This window comes from Gymnoscopelus braueri, assembly GCF_963280865.1.
Source record: "Gymnoscopelus braueri genome assembly, chromosome: 22".
NCBI lineage: Eukaryota > Metazoa > Chordata > Actinopteri > Myctophiformes > Myctophidae > Gymnoscopelus > Gymnoscopelus braueri.
This window is the reverse complement of record NC_137624.1, coordinates 4,493,419-4,513,595: the sequence shown is the minus strand read 5'-3', so window position 1 is coordinate 4,513,595 and position 20,177 is coordinate 4,493,419. Positions and strand designations below refer to the sequence as shown.

Here is a 20,177-nt window from a genome sequence, read left to right as displayed (position 1 = left end):
TTTTTTTCACTCTTCATACCAGTAACCTGTAAGCTGATTGTATGACATTCTGTATAGTAGTGTGTATATCTGTCTGTCTCTTATATGTCATCATGATTTGTGTGCATGGGGATCTCATCTTAAAGAAGCTTAGTGCTTATGAGTCTCCCAGTTTAGTAGACCTTGTATTGTGAATTTGTACTTCCATGTACTGATGTTCTCATGTCTTACTAAATAAAGTACATCAATCAATCAATCAACCTATCTGTTACTTTGCAGATTTTGATTATTACTACAAAACATACATTAACCACTTCAGCCCTCTATACTGTAAACTTTCCCGATTTGAAAATATGATACTTTTACTTAAGAAACATGTGAGTACTTTTTACCACTGGGGCAAGGCTAGCATGAGTGTTAGTTGACGAGCCACAGCCCACCTTGTAGTTATTAATGGCAGCTTCATTGTTATGGTAGAAATACTGCGTGACAACCCAGCTCCAAACACACTAAACTAACCTGTTTTTAACAGGCACACTTTAATTTATATCCACACTGATATAACATTCAACAGATTATTGAACTTATAACCAGCACTTAAACATCTCCGTTTACACCCATTTCTTCCTTTTTTTAGTCGCTCCTCCAAGGTTCTGAGAGGAGAGCTGATTGACACCTGGCTGTCCAATGACATTGCTTCCTGAGCTTGGTATAAGTGTGACATATCCTGGTTTCCAAACAGAGTAAAGAGAATATTGTGCTGTCGATCAGAAACGTTCTTTTTTTTGTTGTAAATTAATGCCCTACTTCATCATACAAGTGTCACAAAAGTAGCGAAAATAGCCGATGTACAAGCTCGCAACGTGTCACATCAGGATGCATTGTGAGCTTGTAGATCGGCTATGTTTTTAAAATAATAAAAAAAATAGTTTTGGACATATTTGGTTTCCTCCCGACAGCAACGATATTTGACCAAAGTAGTTTTTAACCTATATCAAATGTTTGACAGCTTTTTTTCTTTTTCTTATGCCACAACACCTTCAATATTTCAAAAGTCAAAACCCATTTAATAAAAAAATATATCATTTAAATCTATTACATCCAAAATATAACTCAGCCATACTATAAAGAAAACATCACATGGATGCACCTGGGACGTATCATCAGTGTTGTAGCCTGGGGTCATAGGGTGTTTCGGGTCTCGCAACAACATACACCCTCGCCCAGGTGACCCAGCCGGGGTTGATCAAGCCCCGACTTAAGTCCCAGTAGCTACCCACGGTCAGTCCTATAGGGAAAGACAGGGCCACTCAGTACGCTTCTCCGGAACTACTCTGCCGGGACTGGGGGAGAGGAGAGGCTCTGGCACATGGAGGGACTATGCTCTGTGGGTGGCCTCCTGGCCGGGCTCCTCCTTCGTCTCACCAGGTCCAGGACCTGAGCGTTGCACCAGACTCCCCCCGATCCAAACATTTCCTTCTGGCGTGATGGTTTCTTGGGCCGTGGTGGTGCTGCAGGCTCCACTTGCGGCTTGCTTTAATGGCCCTCCTAAAGGCCTCACCGTGGATTTGTTTGGCTTCTTCCTCACGGACGACACAGGCTGGGGCGCCAACCCATAGCTCCCGGGATGCCGTCTACATTCTGGCTGTCATTTTTCTTAAAGAACATAAAAAGGAGGCTTGAAGAGAATAAGCTGACCTTGTGTCCAAAACCGTCAATATTCAGGAAACCTGTGTTCCAATGTATCCAAATTATTTATTCACAAGCTCTTGTTAATAACTTTCACTGGTTCAATATCCATACAACCCACAGACACACTTAATGATTTTCACTTCACTTCTGAGTGACACTGCAGTGTGACTAAAGTAGGGCATTCATTTACGGAAAAACCTAAAAAGTATGGAGATACAAGGTTCCTGCCCGACAGCGACAATGTAGACATAGGTGTTACGAGTGATATGTGATTTTGTCATACTTAAAGAATTAAAAATAAGATGGAAGCACAACATAAAAATGACCTTTAACAACGCAATCCATGAGTTTGCTTTTATGTTATGGTAAAGTATGTTAGTAAAATATAAATGCAGTGGTTGTTGGTCTCCCTGCTCTTGTATTGTATCCTGTGGGTATGGTAGGACACCTACTGGTAGACAAGAGGCATTGCAAGAAATACATGGAAATATCACACATTCCAAATTAAAATAAAATAAAAAGAATTACAAAGCCTGTATGTAAATGAAGCCTCAGCTGAGATAGTAAATAATAATAATAATAATAATAATAATAATAACAACAACATTGACCACTTCATATGAGTTGGGCTGGACTCCACCCTAGATTGTTTTGTTTTGTTTTTTGGGACACATCACAAATCTTGCATGGGGGTCCCTGGCACAAGATATTTCCTGATGGGGGTCCGCGCGGCCAAACAGACATTCATTTGGTGGTCCTTTGACATGACAAAGTTTGAGAACCAACTGATCTACAGCACGATTTGCAGGACTTCAACAGGTTGTGAGTGTGGGGGTTGAATGGAGACCGTTGGGGTCATCTTGTTGCTATTGCCGCTGCTCTGTGCTCCGTTCCTCCTCGGGTTCGATGCCGCGCCATGTTCCGCCGGACCGCCGCTCTGCTCGTGGCCAAACTCGAAGCGGATCCGCAGCTCTCCGACCCGCGAGCGAGGGAGGACGTCGGGGATCCACTCGATCACAAACGGAGTGGCTTCCTTCTGATCTGCTGTGAAGGTTCCTGGTACAGATATAGATAGAGGCCTCTGTTACACTGAGTAGATTTCATGTACTGTATATATATATATATATATATACCCATATCTATACTATTCAGGAAAATGGAAGAAATAATCTATGTTCCAATGGATCCAATTATTTAGTCACAAGCTCTTGTTAAAGCAGCACTACGTAACTTTCCTCTTCTACCCCGGATTTGAACCCGGTTTCCTGCGCAAGTGCTGACATGTTTACCATTGAGCTAATAGAGCCTGCCTGCTTGCTCGGGGGATAAATTGAATCTTGACCATCAGGTCAAAAAGTGCCGCGCTATGAGCTTGTATATCTGCTATTTTTGAGCCAAATAAATCTGAAAAATGACACAGATGCGTTCCTGGTCTCCTGAGGTCAACTCCCATGTCAGATTTCCACTCTCTCCTCATCCCGTCCGTACATGGCATTCCAAGGCAAGTGCCCCGCGGATCCTTTCACAAACCAAAACGTCGACACACAAACTCGACACTCACCCACTTTGAGGAAGGTGCGTAGCTCCATGGGTCTGATAGCCAGAGGCCTGTCCGTTCTGGACCCGTCCGGACGCTGCGGATCGGCGGCTCTGTCCGAACGGAGTGGGTCGGTGGGACAGTCTGGATGGTGGAACGGGGAGTAGGAACCGTCCATGTTCTTCACAAAACTCTGGGTCAGTTCCAGGGGCATCTACACAACACCAAACATGGAACTAAAGTTTTATTAAATATTTAATATAACACTTTTTTTTACTATACATTAAAAGGTGGAGTAAGTGATTTTATTTGGTTAAAATAAGTGTTTAATGGGAGGTGATGTTACAAAGACATGAGCAGACAAAATTGGAATTGGAACACTATAAAAAATTAAGCTGATAAATGGGTACTCTCTCCTGATTGCCTGAAATTTTGCAACCCACATGAAATGTATTTTCTGTTTATTAGAGAGAGACAGGGAGACCCCTGTTACTGAACAAATACTCAATAGATTACAAATGCAATGAATTTAGTTTTCCATAAGAAATTAGGATTTTTACAGTATAAACCAGAGGATACAGGCTTTTAAATAAGCTACTCTTCAGCACAGTAAACGCAATAAAATAAAATGGACAATAAGCCTAGATGAAAAATATATACTTAAAATCAACGTTTAGCAAATAGTAGCCCGACTTTGTAATGGACAAAAATAACATTATAATAAATGAATTGTTTGACTGATATTATGGATTATCATTTGTATTATATTATATTATTGTTAGCGGTTAATCATTAACATCTCCAGTAGGAAGTGAACAGGGAAGGGGACGTGGTGGGGTACCTGCGGGGTGTCAAAGATGCGTTTGACCTGCATCAGGTTGGTGATGTTCCAGGTGTATTTGGAGAACGAGCCCAGAGGTAGAGAGTCATTCCTTACAAATGCTGACATAGCAGAGAGCACAGACAAATAATATTAGCAACACATTGCATTTACTGTATTATATTAAAGCAGTGGGTCTCAAACTTTAACATTTCAAGGACCCCCCCTTAACTCTGACAGTGTGAAAATGGAACCAAATGGACCCACTGTACCCCTTAGCTGAGAGAAAGATGAAGCAGGGACCCCCCACTAAAATAAAATTGTGTTGCAGATTAAACTTTTTTGTAGATTTCATAGATAGCTTCATAGACTATAGTATATATTTTTACACATTAGCCACTATGTTTTACCTCTACACCAAACTTATTTGCCAACTATAGCAGATCTGCAAGCTCACAAACACCTCGCGATGAGCTTGTAGATCTGCTATTGTTTGCTAATGTTTCCCTCAGAGTAGGGATGCTAGGGTTCAAGTGGTTAATGTAAAAACAAAGAAAAGTAACTCTGAAGACCCCCTAGGGGTCCCGGACCCCCTGTTAAAGACCCTTGGTGTAGGCCAGGGTTAGGTGTTTGGTTGGATCTTAAGTGTAGTATTAGATGTGAATACCTGTTGTTGTGTTGGGCAGTCTTCTCTTCTTGGATCCCAGAGACAGACGGTGTTGCAGGGCATTGAAAAACTCCTGTGGGATGTGGTACACCAACGCTTCTGGCTTCCCTGGTGCAAAAAAAAAACACCCAAAATATCATTAACCAAACATCCCAAAATATGAACTCTATGACTGCGGGAGATCGATCTTACTGGAGATGAATATTCTAGGATTTTTCAAATGTTAGTGAAAACACTCGAAAATCGCTGGCAGTGGCATGGCAAATTACGTTTTATTTCTGGCAGTCAAAGAGTTAACCACGTGTGGAAGAAATTCTCAAAGTTATCATTACAATTACTACTTCATGTTTGAATGTGTCCATGTGTGTTGTGGGTGTGTATCTCTACACAGTATATATAAAATAGTGCTAAAGTGGTTAATGCATGTTTTATAATATAATGATTTATATCTGCAAAGTAAATAGTAACTAAAGTTTTCAAATAGTTGTAGTGGAGTAAAAGTACAATATTTGCCTCTGAAGTGCTCAGAGTCAAAAAACAGAAAGACAAAACAACAGTTCAGATAGTAGCCTAAGCCAGAGGTCTAGTTCGCTGGTTACTAGACACAAAGCATACATTCCTGTAGAGATACACACCCACAACACACATGGACACATTCAAACTTGAAGTAGTAATTGTAATGATAACTTTGAAAATTTCTTCCACACGTGGTTAACTCTTTGACTGCCAGAAATAAAACGTAATTTGCCATGCCACTGCCAGCGATTTTCGAGTGTTTTCACTAACATTTGAAAAATCCTAGAATATTCATCTCCAGTAAGATCGATCTCCCGCAGTCATAGAGTTCATATTTTGGGATGTTTGGTTAATACTTAAAGTACCTACTGTAAATTAAAAGTACAACAATGTTTGAAATTAGCAGATCTACAAGCTCGCAATGTGACGCGTTGTGAGCTTGTAGATCGTCTATTTTCAAATAGCCTACAGTATAAAATAGTGCTAAAGTGGTTAATGCATGTTTTATAATATAATGATTTATATCTGCAAAGTAAATAGTAACTAAAGTTTTCAAATAGTTGTAGTGGAGTAAAAGTACAATATTTGCCTCTGAAGTGCTCAGAGTCAAAAAACAGAAAGACAAAACAACAGTTCAGATAGTAGCCTAAGCCAGAGGTCTAGTTCGCTGGTTACTAGACACAAAGCATACATTCCTGTAGACAGTGTAGGCTATTTGAAAATAGCCGATCTACAAGCTCACAACGCGTCACATTGCGAGCTTGTAGATCTGCTAATTTCAAACATTGTTGTACTTTTAATTTAGGTACTTTAAAGGGATACTTCACTTTCACATAAAATAAACATTAAAAATATATATTAAAAAAAAATGAAAGAAGTTATGGCAAAATAAAGGCCCCCTCACACATTAGTAGGACACTCTAATGCGTGAGGGGGCCATGAATTTTCCATTACTTTTTTCATTTATTTTTAATATATTTTTTAAATGTTTCCCCGTTCCGAAAGTGAAGTATCCCTTTAAGTACATTTTGATACCAATACTTTTGTACTTTTACTCAAGTACATTTTTTATTCCGGACTTTTACTTCTAACTACTTCTACATTGCAGTATTGATACTTTTACTTAATTTGTGTATGTAATTGCCTTGCTTATTGTAAGTCGCTCTGGATAAGAGTGTCTGGCCAAGATACCTAAATAATGTGAGGCTGTCATTCATCATTCCTATATGTGTGATTAACGGTCTTACCATCAAACTGGTAGTGCATGGTCTGGTGGATTCTCTCCGTCACACTAGCCAGCCACTGGTGGAAGCCCATGGATACGGTGTGTTCATCCACTGCCTGGCTGCTCCCTGGAAGATGGACAAGATGTATATGTGACTTTGCTACGGTCCAAAGGTACAGTATTATGACAGGAGACCAAGTCGGCCTTAAACCCATTTAAACCGGGAAAGCATCTGTGTCATTTTAGATTTTAACGTTGGCTATTCCAAAAATAGCAGATCTACAAGCCTGCAGCGCGTCACTTTGTGCCGCGCTGCGAGCTTGTACATCTGCTATTTTTTGAAAAATCTTGAAAGTGTTTCGAAAAGGTTTTTGAATTTCTTTAACGCAAATCTTCTCTTCTGGGGTCCCTGGCCCCAGGGACGTGCAGAGGGATTTGGAGAGGCAGGGGCTGGAATTTCAAACACCGAACAATTACCATACTATTTAGGCCCGAAAACCCAAATAACCCGAACATACTCATTGCGTGAGTAATGTCCTCAAAGTCACGCATCCAACAAGCTTTGAACTGAGCAGATTGGGCCTTCCGTTCCAGAGATAATGGCCAAAACATCTTGAAAACGGCCACTTCTGCCGGTTTTCGATTGAGTTTTGGCCATTGTCGCCCGTTTTCTATAACACGGTCTAGGAAGGTCGGACGGCGACAAACTAGATACCTGGGTAAAGTTCACTTTGAGCTGCATCCTGCACATCCACTGCCATTTCCGTCGGCCTTACCGTTAGGCCGCCAGGGGGGGTAATAGATTATTATTATTTCTTTTTTTTTTCTAGTCTGGAGAGGGCACTCTTTTACCGACGGGTAAAAGGGCAGGGGCTCGAGCTCCCTTTCATGCACATGCTTGCTTGGCCCAACACATTTTCAGATGGGGGTCCTTGGCACGAAACCGTTTGAGAACTACTGATTTAGAAGACATTTTGTAGAATCAGCCTCAGGTCTTAATGGGTGAAGCTAGTTTCATATTTTCAACTATTATATGGCTCCCTTTGAAAAAAAGGTTTGGACACCCCTGACATAAGAGGGTGGGGGGGCAGTGGTGCGACAGACAGTACCTGGGCTCTTCATCATAAAGGGATGATGAGGGAGTTTCCTCTGAACAGCTTTCCTCAGACTGGGGGGTGACACGGCCTCTGACCCCAAGCCGACAGGAAGTGACGTCACCTCTGACCCCAAGCCGACAGGAAGTGGCGTCACCTCCGCCCCCAGGCCGACAGGAAGCACCACTGTGGAGGCTGGAGATAGAACGACAGAAGAAGACGCGCACACAAGAAAATGTGGGAGGAAATAAAATAAGTTGAGTATAAAATGTAGGCAACACACTTAAGAAATGTTTATATCAAGGCCAATTTATGCTTTGAGCGACAAGTAGTCTCTCAAGCTAGACAACTATTGCACAATCTCTGAATGCAACATAGTCTGTAACTGCACCTCCTGAATAATATGCGAATGGAAGCAGTCATCTGTTCGTCATTTCCATTCACAAAAATACATGTTAACTCATTGAGTGCCATTAACGTGTTTCACGTGTTTTAGCGCTATGGTGCAACGTGCCATTAACGTGTTTCACGTGTTTTAAATTTTTTTTTAATTTAGAACCCAAGATATCATTATCTGAAGATTTGCAGCTCCATCCACTCCTTGTTTAACTTATAACTGAAAAAGGCTGTATCTCGCTTCCTAAGCACTTTTTTTTTACTTTGAAAAAATAAAAAAAATTAAATCGTAATGGCCAGAAATAGATATTAATAATTTGGGCACTCAATGAGTTAAAATGTCTTTCAAATACTTTTTTTGTATTTCCAATTCTGATAAGCAGCAAGCTATAATGGCTTGGACTCATTTGATTTAAAGGGTTAGTTCACCCCAAAATGATATTTTTTCTCGATTAGTCACCCCATAGAGAGTTGAATTCATTTTTTTGTCGCATTCCTAAGCCAATAATTTGATGACGGGCAGCGGTTCCGGTAGGAGACACAAAGAGTCTCCTTTGCGTCTCCTACCGGAACCGCTGCCTACCGGTCCGCTGGTCATAAAATTATTGGCTTAGGAATGCGAATTGTACACTTAAATTAACACAAAGAATATTACAGAGTAGATTGAGGTTCCAAAGATTTTAAATGGGGGTCCCTTGAATATCTATTCAAATTGTGGGGAGCTTATCTTATGACTCTTCAAGTACATTTTTAAAATAGTTTTCCCAAATAGAATGGTTTAGGATTCCTTTGTATGGTCGTCGACAATTCCTGCAAAGGAGCGATGCACTTCACTATTCTACCATAGTGTGTCACTCTAAACATGTCCTCTTCTTTCTGGTCAGTCCAATGAGCTGATTACAAAACATCATGTTTTCGACAAGTTTGGCTAATATGTATCAATTTGGGGATCCTTGACATGAAACAAGTTTGAGAACCTCTGGTTTAAGGTGGAAGCATTTGAAAATCGCGTGAGCCAACAGTCTGGCTCAAGAGACCAAGCGACCAAGTGTCGACCGAGGTGCCGCGTGGCGAAAGTGACGTCACAATGACAAAGATATGTGTGGCTGAGAACCTCCGTCGACGGTGTTGTGGACGTGAAAAGACATGCCATCTCCTGTTTACTTCCCGTATGTGTGTGACGTAGGCGGACACCTTTTTAGGAGAGCGGAAGCAGGTTGGAGTGTATTCATTCCAACGGAAGAGTGAACGTGAACACAGCTTCTGAACCATTCTTAAGCCCCATGGTAAACTGAACAAAATATTGAACCTGATCGTCACAAGCCACACAATATTCAGAACATTTTGACACTAAAATGGCTTTTTTCAGAGAGACAAATCAGTTGAAAATCTACTTTATCAACCTTTCTTTGTCCCAGCAACACTCTCGTGGGATCTAATATATACAGTATTTGTGTTGGTATCATAGTGAATCTTTGTACCAGTGACAGAATGGTCCATGCAGTGTCTCTTTGGGTTGTGTTGGAGGTCGTCTGGATGTCCAGAAAGATGCTGGATCTTGTCAGGAGCAGAGAGGAGTCTAGACTCACTGCTTTGATGAACATCTGGAGAGACATGAAGCCACACAGGATAAACAATATGACGTTTTTTATACCAAATGACACATATACTAACATTGACATAACCACTTCAAACCCTATATACCTCATTGACCGGAGTCCCCCAGGGATCTGTACTTGGTCCCCTCTCTACACCAGATCTCTTTGCCAAAAATAGCCGATTAGCAAGCCCACCGTGCACGGCGTTGCGACGCGCTGCGAGCTTGCCAATCGGCTATTTTTGTCCCAATGTTCACTTATTATGACATGCCCAGATTAGGGACGCACGGGTTCATGTGGTTAAAGGTGGTGTGATATTTTTGGTTAAAACTGGGAAAGTATAGTTTTTTTAACTCACTCACTGCCAGGGACGACTTATGACGACTTTTGTTTTTGTTTTTGAAAGAAAATATATATATATATATATTTTGGGGGTGCACGCAGCCAGAAATAAGTCTGGCAGTGAAAGAGTTAAGTTAAAGCTTTCTGATAGTAAGCATTGTTATAGAGTGTTTGTTCAGTAGCAGGGGTCTCCAAATCTATCCAGCTCTTTAATAAACAGAAATGAGAAAATGCAGTTGAAAGAACCCCTCAACGATCATTTATCAGCTTGTGTTCCAGTTCCAGTTGTCTGCTCATTTACAGATGAAATTGGTATCCTGACCTGAAACTTTATTTTCTGTTTATTAAAGAGCTGGAGAGATGGGGAGACCCCTGTGACTGAACAAACACTCTATAGCAATGATTACTATCAGAATATAGAGCCATTTACCCCATTCAATCCGACAACGCATCTCTGTCATTTTAGATTTCTTTGTCTATTTTAGAAAAATCGTGAACATTTGTGCAAATCTTTGAATATATATTCTAATGTCTTCTAAATCCTAATTATGTTGCTATATCAATGGTTTTCAAACCTTTTCATGTCAAGGACCCCCAAAATTATATGTATTTGGCCGCGGACCACCATCTCAAACAATTTGGTTCCAGGGACCCCCCCAGAAGCAAAGATTTGAGTTAAAAAGGTTTGCTTTAAAAATATATATATTGAAAGATTTGCACACATTTTCAAGATTTAAAAAAAATAGCAGATCTACAAGTTCATACATCAGCTTGTATATCTGCTATTTTTGAATAACCAAAGTATAAAATATGGATAAAGTGGTTACACAGATGCGTTCCCGGTTTGAATGGGTTAACACAAATGCTTAACTTATTTTCACAAAAGAATACCACTGACACCAACTATATATGAAACCTTCTAGCCGGTTACTGTACCGTTGAAGTTGTAGTTGATCAGACCGGAACAATCGAAGTCCATCTTGTCGTCACTGGCGAAGGCACACACACACGCATAGAAGTGGAGGCAAGGCTCCGAAGCGGTCGCACTGGGAGTAGAATTAGAACCGGCAGCACGTTTCCTGGACCCAGGCTGATTCGGACCATCTGTAGCAGCTTTGCCTATTCTGCCGTTAACCTGGTGATGATGTGGACAAAACCAAATATCACTATATTTCATTGCTGTCGTCGGGCAGAATCCTCATAGCTTCATATTTTTACCAATTCAATCCGGGAACGGATCTGTGTTATTTAAAATTTTCTTTGCCTATTCAAAAATAGCAGATCTACAAGCTCATAGCACGGCACCGAGTGCCGCGATATGAGCTTGTAGATCTGCTTTTTTTTTTTTTTGTGAAAATGAGTGCAAATCTTTGAATACATATATTTTTTAAAGCGAATATTTGTAGCCTAACTCAAATCTTTGCTTCTGGGGGGGGGGAGGGGTCCCTGGAACAAAATATTTTTGAGATGGGGTCCGCGGCCAAATACATATCATTTTGGGGGTCATTGACATGAAAAAGTTGGAGCACCGCTGATATAGCAACATACTGAAAACTTTTTTAGATATGTATTTGGCCGCGGACCCCCATCTCAAAACATTTTGTTCCAGGGACCCCCCCCCCAGAAGCAAAGATTGGAGTTAAAAATGTTATATAGCAGACCTACAAGCTCATAGCGCGGCACTCGATCTGATATTTTTGAATAGCCAAAGAAATCTTAAAATGACACAGATGCGTTCCTGGTCTTAATGGGTTAACTTTTTATGGTTTTCGTCAAGAGTTGCCATACTACAGTGTCACACAAAAGTAGCAGAAATAGCCGATCGACAAGCTCAAAACGCGTCGATGTGATGTATTTTGAGCTTGTACATCTGTTTTTTTGTGTGAAGTTTCCACCCGACACCAATGATATTTGACCAAATATCATAATATCGATAGTGACAATAATATCATATTGTGTTGATAATTATTCAGTAACGGGGGTCTTTCCTTCTCTCCAGCTCATTAATAAACAGAAAACCGATTTTCAGGTGGGTCACCAGTTTCATTCAATGAGAGAGAGACCATTTATCAGTTTTGCAATTCCAATTTCGGTCGCTCGTTTTTGTTTCATCACTTCCCATTTCACTTGTTTATCCTGTAGTGTATCCTGTATCTCTCTCTCTCCTGATTGGATGAAATTGGTATCCTGACCTGAAAATGTATGTTCTGTTTACTACAGAGCTGGAGAGACAGGGAGACCCCCTATTACTGAACAAACACTCTATAGCAATGATTACTATCAGAATATAGAGATATTTAACACTTATTTTAACAAAAACAAATACCATACAACTCCTTTAAGTGATTAAAACCAGGAAAAGACAAACTCTCAGATGATATCTAGTGTCACAAACCACAATGTATCTATCCCTATATTGGCTCTATGCACAGCAGCCATGTTGTAAAGACCTTTTACAATATGGCCACCAGGTTGTTACTAATGATACTAACGAAGGCTCTGTTCCATTCTTGTCTAACATAGTCAGGGTGCTGATATTGTACATGTTGGCTCACTGGAAACACTCTGCTACACCAGTGGGTCTCAAATTGGAGTCCAGGGACCCTCATGGTTCCTTGAGGAGGTTCCAAATGGCCCCTTACGGGTGTGTAACTCTGAGAGTGTACGAAATGGAACCAAATGGACCGGTAAGGGTCCATTTGGTTCCATTTGTACACTCTCAGAGTTATGGGGGTCCTTGAAATTAAAAGGTTTGAGAACCACTGTGCCACACGAAATGGAACAGAGCCTTCATTAGTATCATCGGTAACACCTGTGAAGGAAGTAAGGAAGAGGCCCAATTTCCTTCCAAAATAGCTGCTGTGCATAGAGCCTATAGACCCCTTAACAGACGACGACACAGTGATAAGAACCAGTATGCGTGCAACCAGTATGCGCGCGATGAAACACATTCTCGCTAGTCTCGCTAGTCTCGCTGGTGAGGCTACGCGCCTCACCAGCCAACACACAAGAGGGGGTTTGGCGCACCCCAAAACAACAGGTTGAGAATTGATTGCGTGAAACAATCACCTGTGCATCCAGTCTCAATGTTGGTAAACAAATAATTGGTCTATTGTGTGGTATACCTGACAGGTGCAGTGGAACCCAGCCTGCTGGATGTGTGGCAGCTCTGAGCCCTTCGCCTCGGCCTTGGAGGCCTCAGGCGGCTCAGTGGCGCCCCCCGCGGTGACATGCAGGAGGCCCAGCGGGTGGTCGGGGCCGGTGTGACACTTGACCACCAGAGTGTCTTTGCTGACCCGCTGGACCAGCGGTCCTGAGGACTCCGTGGCCAGTCTCCACAGCTCCGCCCTGGTCTGAAGAGACACCTGGAGACACGGGTGCAACACTTTACCCCTTCAATCCGGGAACGGATCTGTGTCATTTTAGATTTCTTTGGCTATTCAAAAATAGCAGATATACAACAAGTGCCGCGCTATGAGCTTGTAGATCTTCTATTATTTTTGAAAAATCATGAAAATGTATGCAAATCTTTGAATACATATAATATTTTGAAGCAACATTTTGAACTCAAATATTTGCTTCTGAGGGGGTCCCTGGAACAAACTATTTTGAGATGGGGGCGTCCGCGGCCAAATACATATAATTTTGGGGGTTCTTGACATGAAAAAGTTTGAGAACCACTGATATACATCAAGTTATTTGTGTTAGTACTTCTACTGTTTAGTAGAATTTAGAAGACATTTGTAGAATCCCCAGAAGCAGAATTTGAGTTACAAATGTTTGCTTAAAAAAAACAATATATTCAAAGATTTCCACGTGGGAGACCCGGGTTCGAATCCCGGGTCGCCAAGAAAATGATGGATCCCTTACCTGTAGGGCGTCCAGTACGGAGCTCTTCACGCTCAGAGGCGTGGCGTGGTTCTGACACTCCGTGGCTCGTCTGATGTGCGCGCACACGCTGTCCGGCGAGGGGGCGCGGCCACACAGCAGGCCGTGCGGCGAGGGGGCGTGGCTCTGAGCGGACGGGGCCGAGGCGCTCCGCGCGGGGTTCTGGCGCGAGTTCTGGCCCTGTTGACACGAAGGCAGGAAGCAGCGGCCCAGGTTGATCCTGGTTAGATAGGGGTGCAACTGTTAGAACTAGTGAATTATACAAATAAATCAATCATTTAATAAAATTATCGATTAACCAGTTACATTACAGTCATTTAGCAGACGCTTTTATCCAAAGCGACTTACAATAAGTGCATTCAACATAGGTAGGCAAGGAAACTACTAAGGAAACTACTAATCACCAGAAGTCTTAAGTGCATTCTCTTCTAAAACAAGCACGTGCAATATATCAGCTACTGTACCTACTTTCTTAAACAGATGAGACAAATAGGAAAATCAAATGAGCAAGAGCTAAAACAAATAAGTGTATCAAATAAACAAGATCCAATAAAACAAGAGCTCATCCAAATAATTGACAACAAGTAGGCAAGGCTAAGTGGAAGGGTCAGGGTAGTGTTTCCTGAAGAGGTGGGTTTTCAGCCTGCGGCGAAAGATGGGCAGTGACTCTGCTGTCCTGACATCAGTGGGGAGTTCATTCCACCACTGTGGGGCCAAAACAGAAACAATCTGTGACCGTGTAGATCGGCCAGAAGGACCACTGAGCGACGAGCCATATGTTGTTGAGCGGTGTCCCTCAGGGCTCTATGCTAGTTTATTTTCTGATCTACAAGCTTCCAAAATCGGCTATTTTCTGCGAAGGTTTTCCCCAGAATACGGATGGTGGGCTTTAAGTGGTTAATCTGTTATGGCTTTTTTTTGGGCAGGGCAAAACAAAATTTCAAAACATTTCAAAAACTTAACAAAAATTGTGAAAATAGCAGATCTACAAGCTCAAAGGTAGATCGGCTATTTTCACTATCTTTGTACGACAGCATTTTGTGACAAAGTATAAAATGGTCCTTTAAAGGTTCATTGTTTTTTTAATGTATATCAAACATGTTTTTTTAATGTTTCTTTTCATTAAAAAAAGGTAACCGATAGCATAATCATTTTAAGAAAACAATGGGACAGTTCCATCCCCCTACCTGGTCAACAGTGTAGCTCCATCACCAGTGGCTATGGCAGTATCGGTAGGAACCAGCTCCACAAAACCCATCTGGGGGGCAGAGGACCCTCTGCCCGCCGCCTGGACCACGGAGAACACCTGCACGCCACCTGAACCTGTTACCCAAAATGTTACTGGACCATTAAAACCTGGAAAGCTTCTGTGTCATTTTAGCTATATATATAGCAACATAATGTGTTTGAGAAAAGTCTTAGGATTTAGAACAGTGGTTTAGACAATGGTTCTCAAAAATAGCAGATGTACAAGCTCACAGCGCGGCACAAAGCTATTTATTTTATTTTTTTATTTTTATATTTAGAGTAGCCAATTATTTTCTAACCCTTTTCCCCCCCAATTTAGTTGTTATGCCAATTGATTCCTCCCCAAAAAATGTCGGTGTTGTCACTGCCGTTGTATCCTACTGACTCACCTGCCAGTGAGGAGCCCCCACCAGGAGGATGTAGAGCCTTCGTCCTACTCCTCCCGCCCAACACTCCCCGCTGACAGGTGCCGCCCCAGCCCGTAGGAGTATGTTGAATGACAAATATCACCCTCCCCGCCTGGCTTCCCTCCCCCGAACACGGGCCAATTGTGTTCGTGTGGACGCTCGACAAAGCCGGATTGCTTCATCTACTATTTTTGAAAAATCTTGAATGGTTTTGAATTGTTCAACACAAATCTTCTCTATGGGGGTCCCTGGCACAAAGATGGGGCCGTGGCCATAATAATACGTAGGTTGAGAACCACTGCCCTATATGGACATGCACATATAGCGGTCGGAACGGCGGTGCTGGACAACCGGCCATCACACCGACTCGGCGGAACGGAAGGCTCTCGAGGATACGTGAATGAGTAGGATAATACATAATTTTGGGGTCCTTGACATGAAAGAAGTTTGAGAGGCACTGATGTACCAGGCTCACCCGAACCGCTGTGCTGGGGCGTCCCCTCTCCATCGCTGTCACCTCCATCTATCACCACCTTCACCACGTCTATGGCAGCCTTCCTGTTGCCCCTGCCCCCCACGGAGCTGCTGCCATCTCTGAGGACGATGCCACACGCCTTGTTCTTACAGCTCAGCCCTCTGGTGCCATTGTAGATGCCACACTGGGGACACCTGCGGGTAGGGGGGCGCGGTTTTAGTCAACGGTAGGGTAAGTGCCTTTGTTAAAGGGATAGTTCACCCCCAAAATGACTTTTTTTTTCTATCGATCGCAGATTTTTTAGTTTTTGTCGCATTCAATCCCAAGCCAATAATTTGATGACCGGCGGTGGCTCCGGTAGGAGACTCAAAGTGTTAACTTTGATTCTCCTACCAGAGACATTAGCATATTTCCGCCGGTCATCAAATTATTGGCTTAGGAATGCGACGAAAACAAAAAAATCTCCATGAATTCAAGGCTTCATGGGCTGTGTAATTGATAGAAAATAAGATTTGTATCCCTTTAAAATAAGTGTTAAATAACTATATATTGTGATAGTTATCTAATCACTGCTAGAGTGTTTGTTCGGTAAAAAGTCTCCTTGTCTCTCCAGCTCTTTAACAAACAGAACATGCATTTTTAGGTCGGGATACCAATTTTATCCAATCAGGAGAGAGAACTCATACAGGATACAAGTGCAATTGGAAGTGATGACTGAGCAGAATGAGCAGACAAAATTGTACTACATTAAATTGAAGCTGATGAAGTAAAAATACCTCAGAATTGTACTTACGCACAGTACTTGAGTAAATGTACTTAGTTACTTTACACCACTGGTTAATGACCACGGCCATTGTAGGGCTAACAGCCTTACCTGCGGATTCCGCGCAGCGTGGCTTTGCCCAGGTTGGACAGGAAGGCCGGCGTGTTGTTGGGGTGTGTTGGTTTTCTGTACTCCCTGTTCTGTGCGGATGCCGTGCTGCTGGGGTGCGCTTGTTTCCTATGGTCTCTACTGCTCTGTGTGGACGCCATGCTGGGGATGTTTGGTGGAGTCTAACCCTCTGCACTGAGAGCCTGGCACTGCTGTGAGGATATGGAGACCAATGGTTGACATTAAAGGGTAAAATAATAGGTATAAGGGATATTTGTTTGGTTAAAATAAGTGTTGAATTGCTTTACATTGTGATAGTACTCATTGGTAAAGACTAGTGTCTGTCCAGTAACAGGCGTCTCGCTGTCCCTCCAGCTCTTGATTAAACAGAAAATTTATTTTCAGGTCGGGACACCAATTTCATCCAATCAGGAGAGAGAACTCACACAGGACACAGGATAAACAAGTGAATTTGGAAGTCAGACAAAATTGTGAACTGGAACACTATAAAATTTAAGCTGATAATTGGGCACTCTCTCCTGATTGGCTGAAGAAACGCAGTACAGAGCCAACTCATGACCAGTTCAATAAGTCTAGAGGGTTAAATGAAGTGGTTAAAATAAAACTAGTTAAGACATATAATAATAAGGGTAATAATAATAATAATAATAATAATAATAATAATAATATAAATATATCAGATATATATGGAGCTTTAAAGTCACTTTAAATGGAGAAAACAACATGGAGACCAATGATCAAAATTAAAATTAAAGTGTCCAGACTAACTTATAAGGCTCACATCTTAAAGGGACAGTTCACCCCAAAAAGAAATTGACCAGCGGACCGGTAGGCAGCGTTTCCGGTAGGAGACACAAAGGAGACTCTTTGTGTCTCCTACCGGAAACGCTGCCGGTCATCAAATTATTGGCTTAGGAATGCGACAAAAACTAAAAAAATCCATGAATCTATGAATTCAAGTTTCCATGGGGTGACTAATCGAGCCATTTTGTGGGTGAACTATCCCTTTAAATTAACCTCACATGGCATTAAACCGTTAACAGTAGGGAACTTCTTTAGCTGCAGTTAAAATGGAAATAGCTTTAAGAGATAAAGAGATACCCAAGACATGAACATATATGGAGACCAATAATAAACATTAATGAGTCCAGACTAACATTTCTGCCACATTAAATTAACATTCCATAGAGGCTGCCCATCGCTTGTCACAATTTAGGCATTTAGCAGACACTCTTAACCAGAGTGACTTTAATACAATAAGCAAGGTAAACACATGCCTGTACATAGAATAGTGCCTCAGTAAACTATAGGATCACAGTTAACCTCACCCACAGCATCTGTCTAAACCACTGTTTCCCAAACAGTGGGTCGGGACCAATTTGTATGGGTCGCGAGTAAATATCCTAAATATCCTATTATATCCATATATATTTTTTTCAAAACATTTAATTTGATTAAAAAAAAAATACATGAAGAAATCTATCATTTTTAAAAGGAATTTCATAAATAATTTAAAAAAAAAATTAAGTTTAAAAAGTAGTGAAAATAGCCGATCTACAATCGCGATGCGACACGTTGTGAGCTTGTAGATCTGCTATTTTCACTAGTCTGGGTCCCGGGGGTTCTCTTTTGGGTCTTGTGGTAAAAAGTCTGGGAACCACTGCTCTAAACAAGATAGTCTACAGTCAAAAGATATAGTCTGCACATTGAAACTAAAGAATGCAAGGTAAACAATGAACCCATGTCGTTATCATTAAATCAAACTGTGTTTTATACTATAGATGCTCCTTTTAAATGTCTTTTAATTGGCGTTCACTGATAATAAACTTCCTATTTTAAGATCCCACTATTTGATCATGCTATCCCCCTGTATGTTACTACACAAACATATTTTACCCATCTTTACCTGCAAATCAAATGTGATTTGGGGTATAGTTTGAGGTTGAGATTGCTCATCTATCATAAGTTGTACACTAAACTTTACCACCAAAAATATTACAATTGTGTCAACAGTTCTTTTGTGTTAAATCAACTCATATTTTCCATCTGCTCACATTCACAGTCACTGTCCAGGCTCAGTGGTGTAAAGTAACTAAGTACATTTACTCAAGTACTGTACTTAAGTACAATTTTGAAGAATTTGTTTTACTTTCAGTGGAGTATTTCCAATTTTCAGTACTTTTACTTCTACTCCACTACATCTCAGAGGCAAATATTGTACTTTTACTCCACTACAATTATTTTTAAAACTGTAGTTATAGTTACTTTGTAGATTTTGATTATTACAAAACATGACATTAACCACTTCAGCCCTACATTTTCGGCCATTTGAAAATAGCAGATCTACAAGCTCACAGTATATCGGCCATTTTCAATTGATTTTTTATACATAATGATACCTTGTCAAATGGAACATTCTGCATAATGAATACTTCCTACTTTTGGTACTTTAAGTACATTTTGACACCAATACCTTTGTACTTTTACTCATGGTAAAACATTTTAATCCCAGACTTTTACTTGTAACAGAGTATTCCTACATTGCAGTATTGATACTTTTACTTAAGTAAGAAAATGTGAGTATTTTTTTTTTACACCACTGTAAATCAACTCAGTATTTTCCATCTGCTCACATTCAGTCACTTTGTCCCGGCGTTTCTTCTTCAAGCTGTGATCAATAACAATGTGATCAGAACAGTGTTTCAACGTTCAAAGCGGCAGGCAGCTCTGCTCTCTTCCTCTCGACCGTCGCCATTCCTCCTTACATCCCCGCACTGCACTGCGTCTGTAACGACACTCGCCATTGGCTAAGGGCGTAGTCACGTGGGGGGAAAGAGGAGGAGTCCACCTCCGCAACTCGGAATGCTGGGAAATGGTGTTTTTCTTTTTAGACGTTACGTTGTTGGCTGTAATTAAACGGGATGGACGTCTCTCCCAGGTCGGTGTTTCGCCCTGGCGGACAGGGTTTTTTGAGCAGTGGTGGAAAGAGTAGGCCTATACTCACATTTCTTACTTGAGCAAAAGTATCAATACTGCTATTTAGAAATACTCTGTTTAGTAAAAGTCCTACATTTACTTCAGTAAAAGTAAAAAATTATTGGTATAAAAATATACTTAAAGTACAAAAGTAAGAGTACTTATGCAGAATGTCCCATTTCACAAGATTTCAAATGTATAAAAATCTTTTGAAAATAGCAGATCTACAAGCTCAAAATGCGTCGCATCGCGACACATTTTATGGACAAAATATATATAGGGCTGAAGCGGTTAATGTATGTTTTGTAACAAAGTAAAAGTTATCAAATAATTGTAGTGGAGTAAAAGTATAATATTTGGATCCAAGATGTAGTGGAGTACTAGTAAAAGTATTGGAAATTGGAAATACTCAAGTAAAATACAAA

At 41.2% G+C, this 20,177-nt stretch overlaps 1 protein-coding gene across 3 annotated transcripts; it reads right to left on the bottom strand.

Annotated features, from left to right (window-relative positions):
- Window positions 1–1,954: 1,954 nt before the first annotated feature.
- On the bottom strand, window positions 1,955–19,547 carry cUnh2orf42 (chromosome Un C2orf42 homolog). 3 transcript variants are annotated; one of them, XM_080419078.1, is made up of 14 exons: window positions 19,410–19,547; window positions 16,759–16,967; window positions 15,885–16,078; window positions 14,942–15,077; window positions 13,737–13,974; window positions 12,992–13,231; window positions 10,803–11,001; window positions 9,408–9,530; window positions 7,546–7,725; window positions 6,459–6,563; window positions 4,696–4,803; window positions 4,050–4,150; window positions 3,233–3,422; window positions 1,955–2,727 (listed from the first exon to the last, which is right to left on the bottom strand). In XM_080419078.1, the coding sequence occupies exons 2-14, from the start codon at window positions 16,914–16,916 to the stop codon at window positions 2,462–2,464; spliced, it is 2,238 nt and encodes a 745-aa protein (XP_080275204.1). In that variant the 5' UTR covers window positions 16,917–16,967; window positions 19,410–19,547; the 3' UTR covers window positions 1,955–2,461. The 3 variants fall into 3 exon arrangements, with proteins under 3 accessions (XP_080275204.1, XP_080275205.1, XP_080275206.1); XM_080419079.1 differs by having other exon boundaries at window positions 16,759–16,964; window positions 19,410–19,536; XM_080419080.1 differs by having other exon boundaries at window positions 2,545–2,727; window positions 3,237–3,422.
- Window positions 19,548–20,177: the final 630 nt, after the last annotated feature.

Excerpts from the sequence above, each read along its gene's own strand:
- cUnh2orf42 (XM_080419078.1), bottom strand. The coding sequence starts at position 16,916 with ATGGCGTCCACACAGAGCAGTAGAGACCATAGGAAACAAGCGCACCCC. Across the intron at positions 13,975-14,941 it reads GGAGCTACACTGTTGACCAG|GATCAACCTGGGCCGCTGCT; the intron begins GTAGGGGGATGG and ends CTATCTAACCAG. Across the intron at positions 2,728-3,232 it reads ACGCACCTTCCTCAAAGTGG|GAACCTTCACAGCAGATCAG; the intron begins GTGAGTGTCGAG and ends TATCTGTACCAG.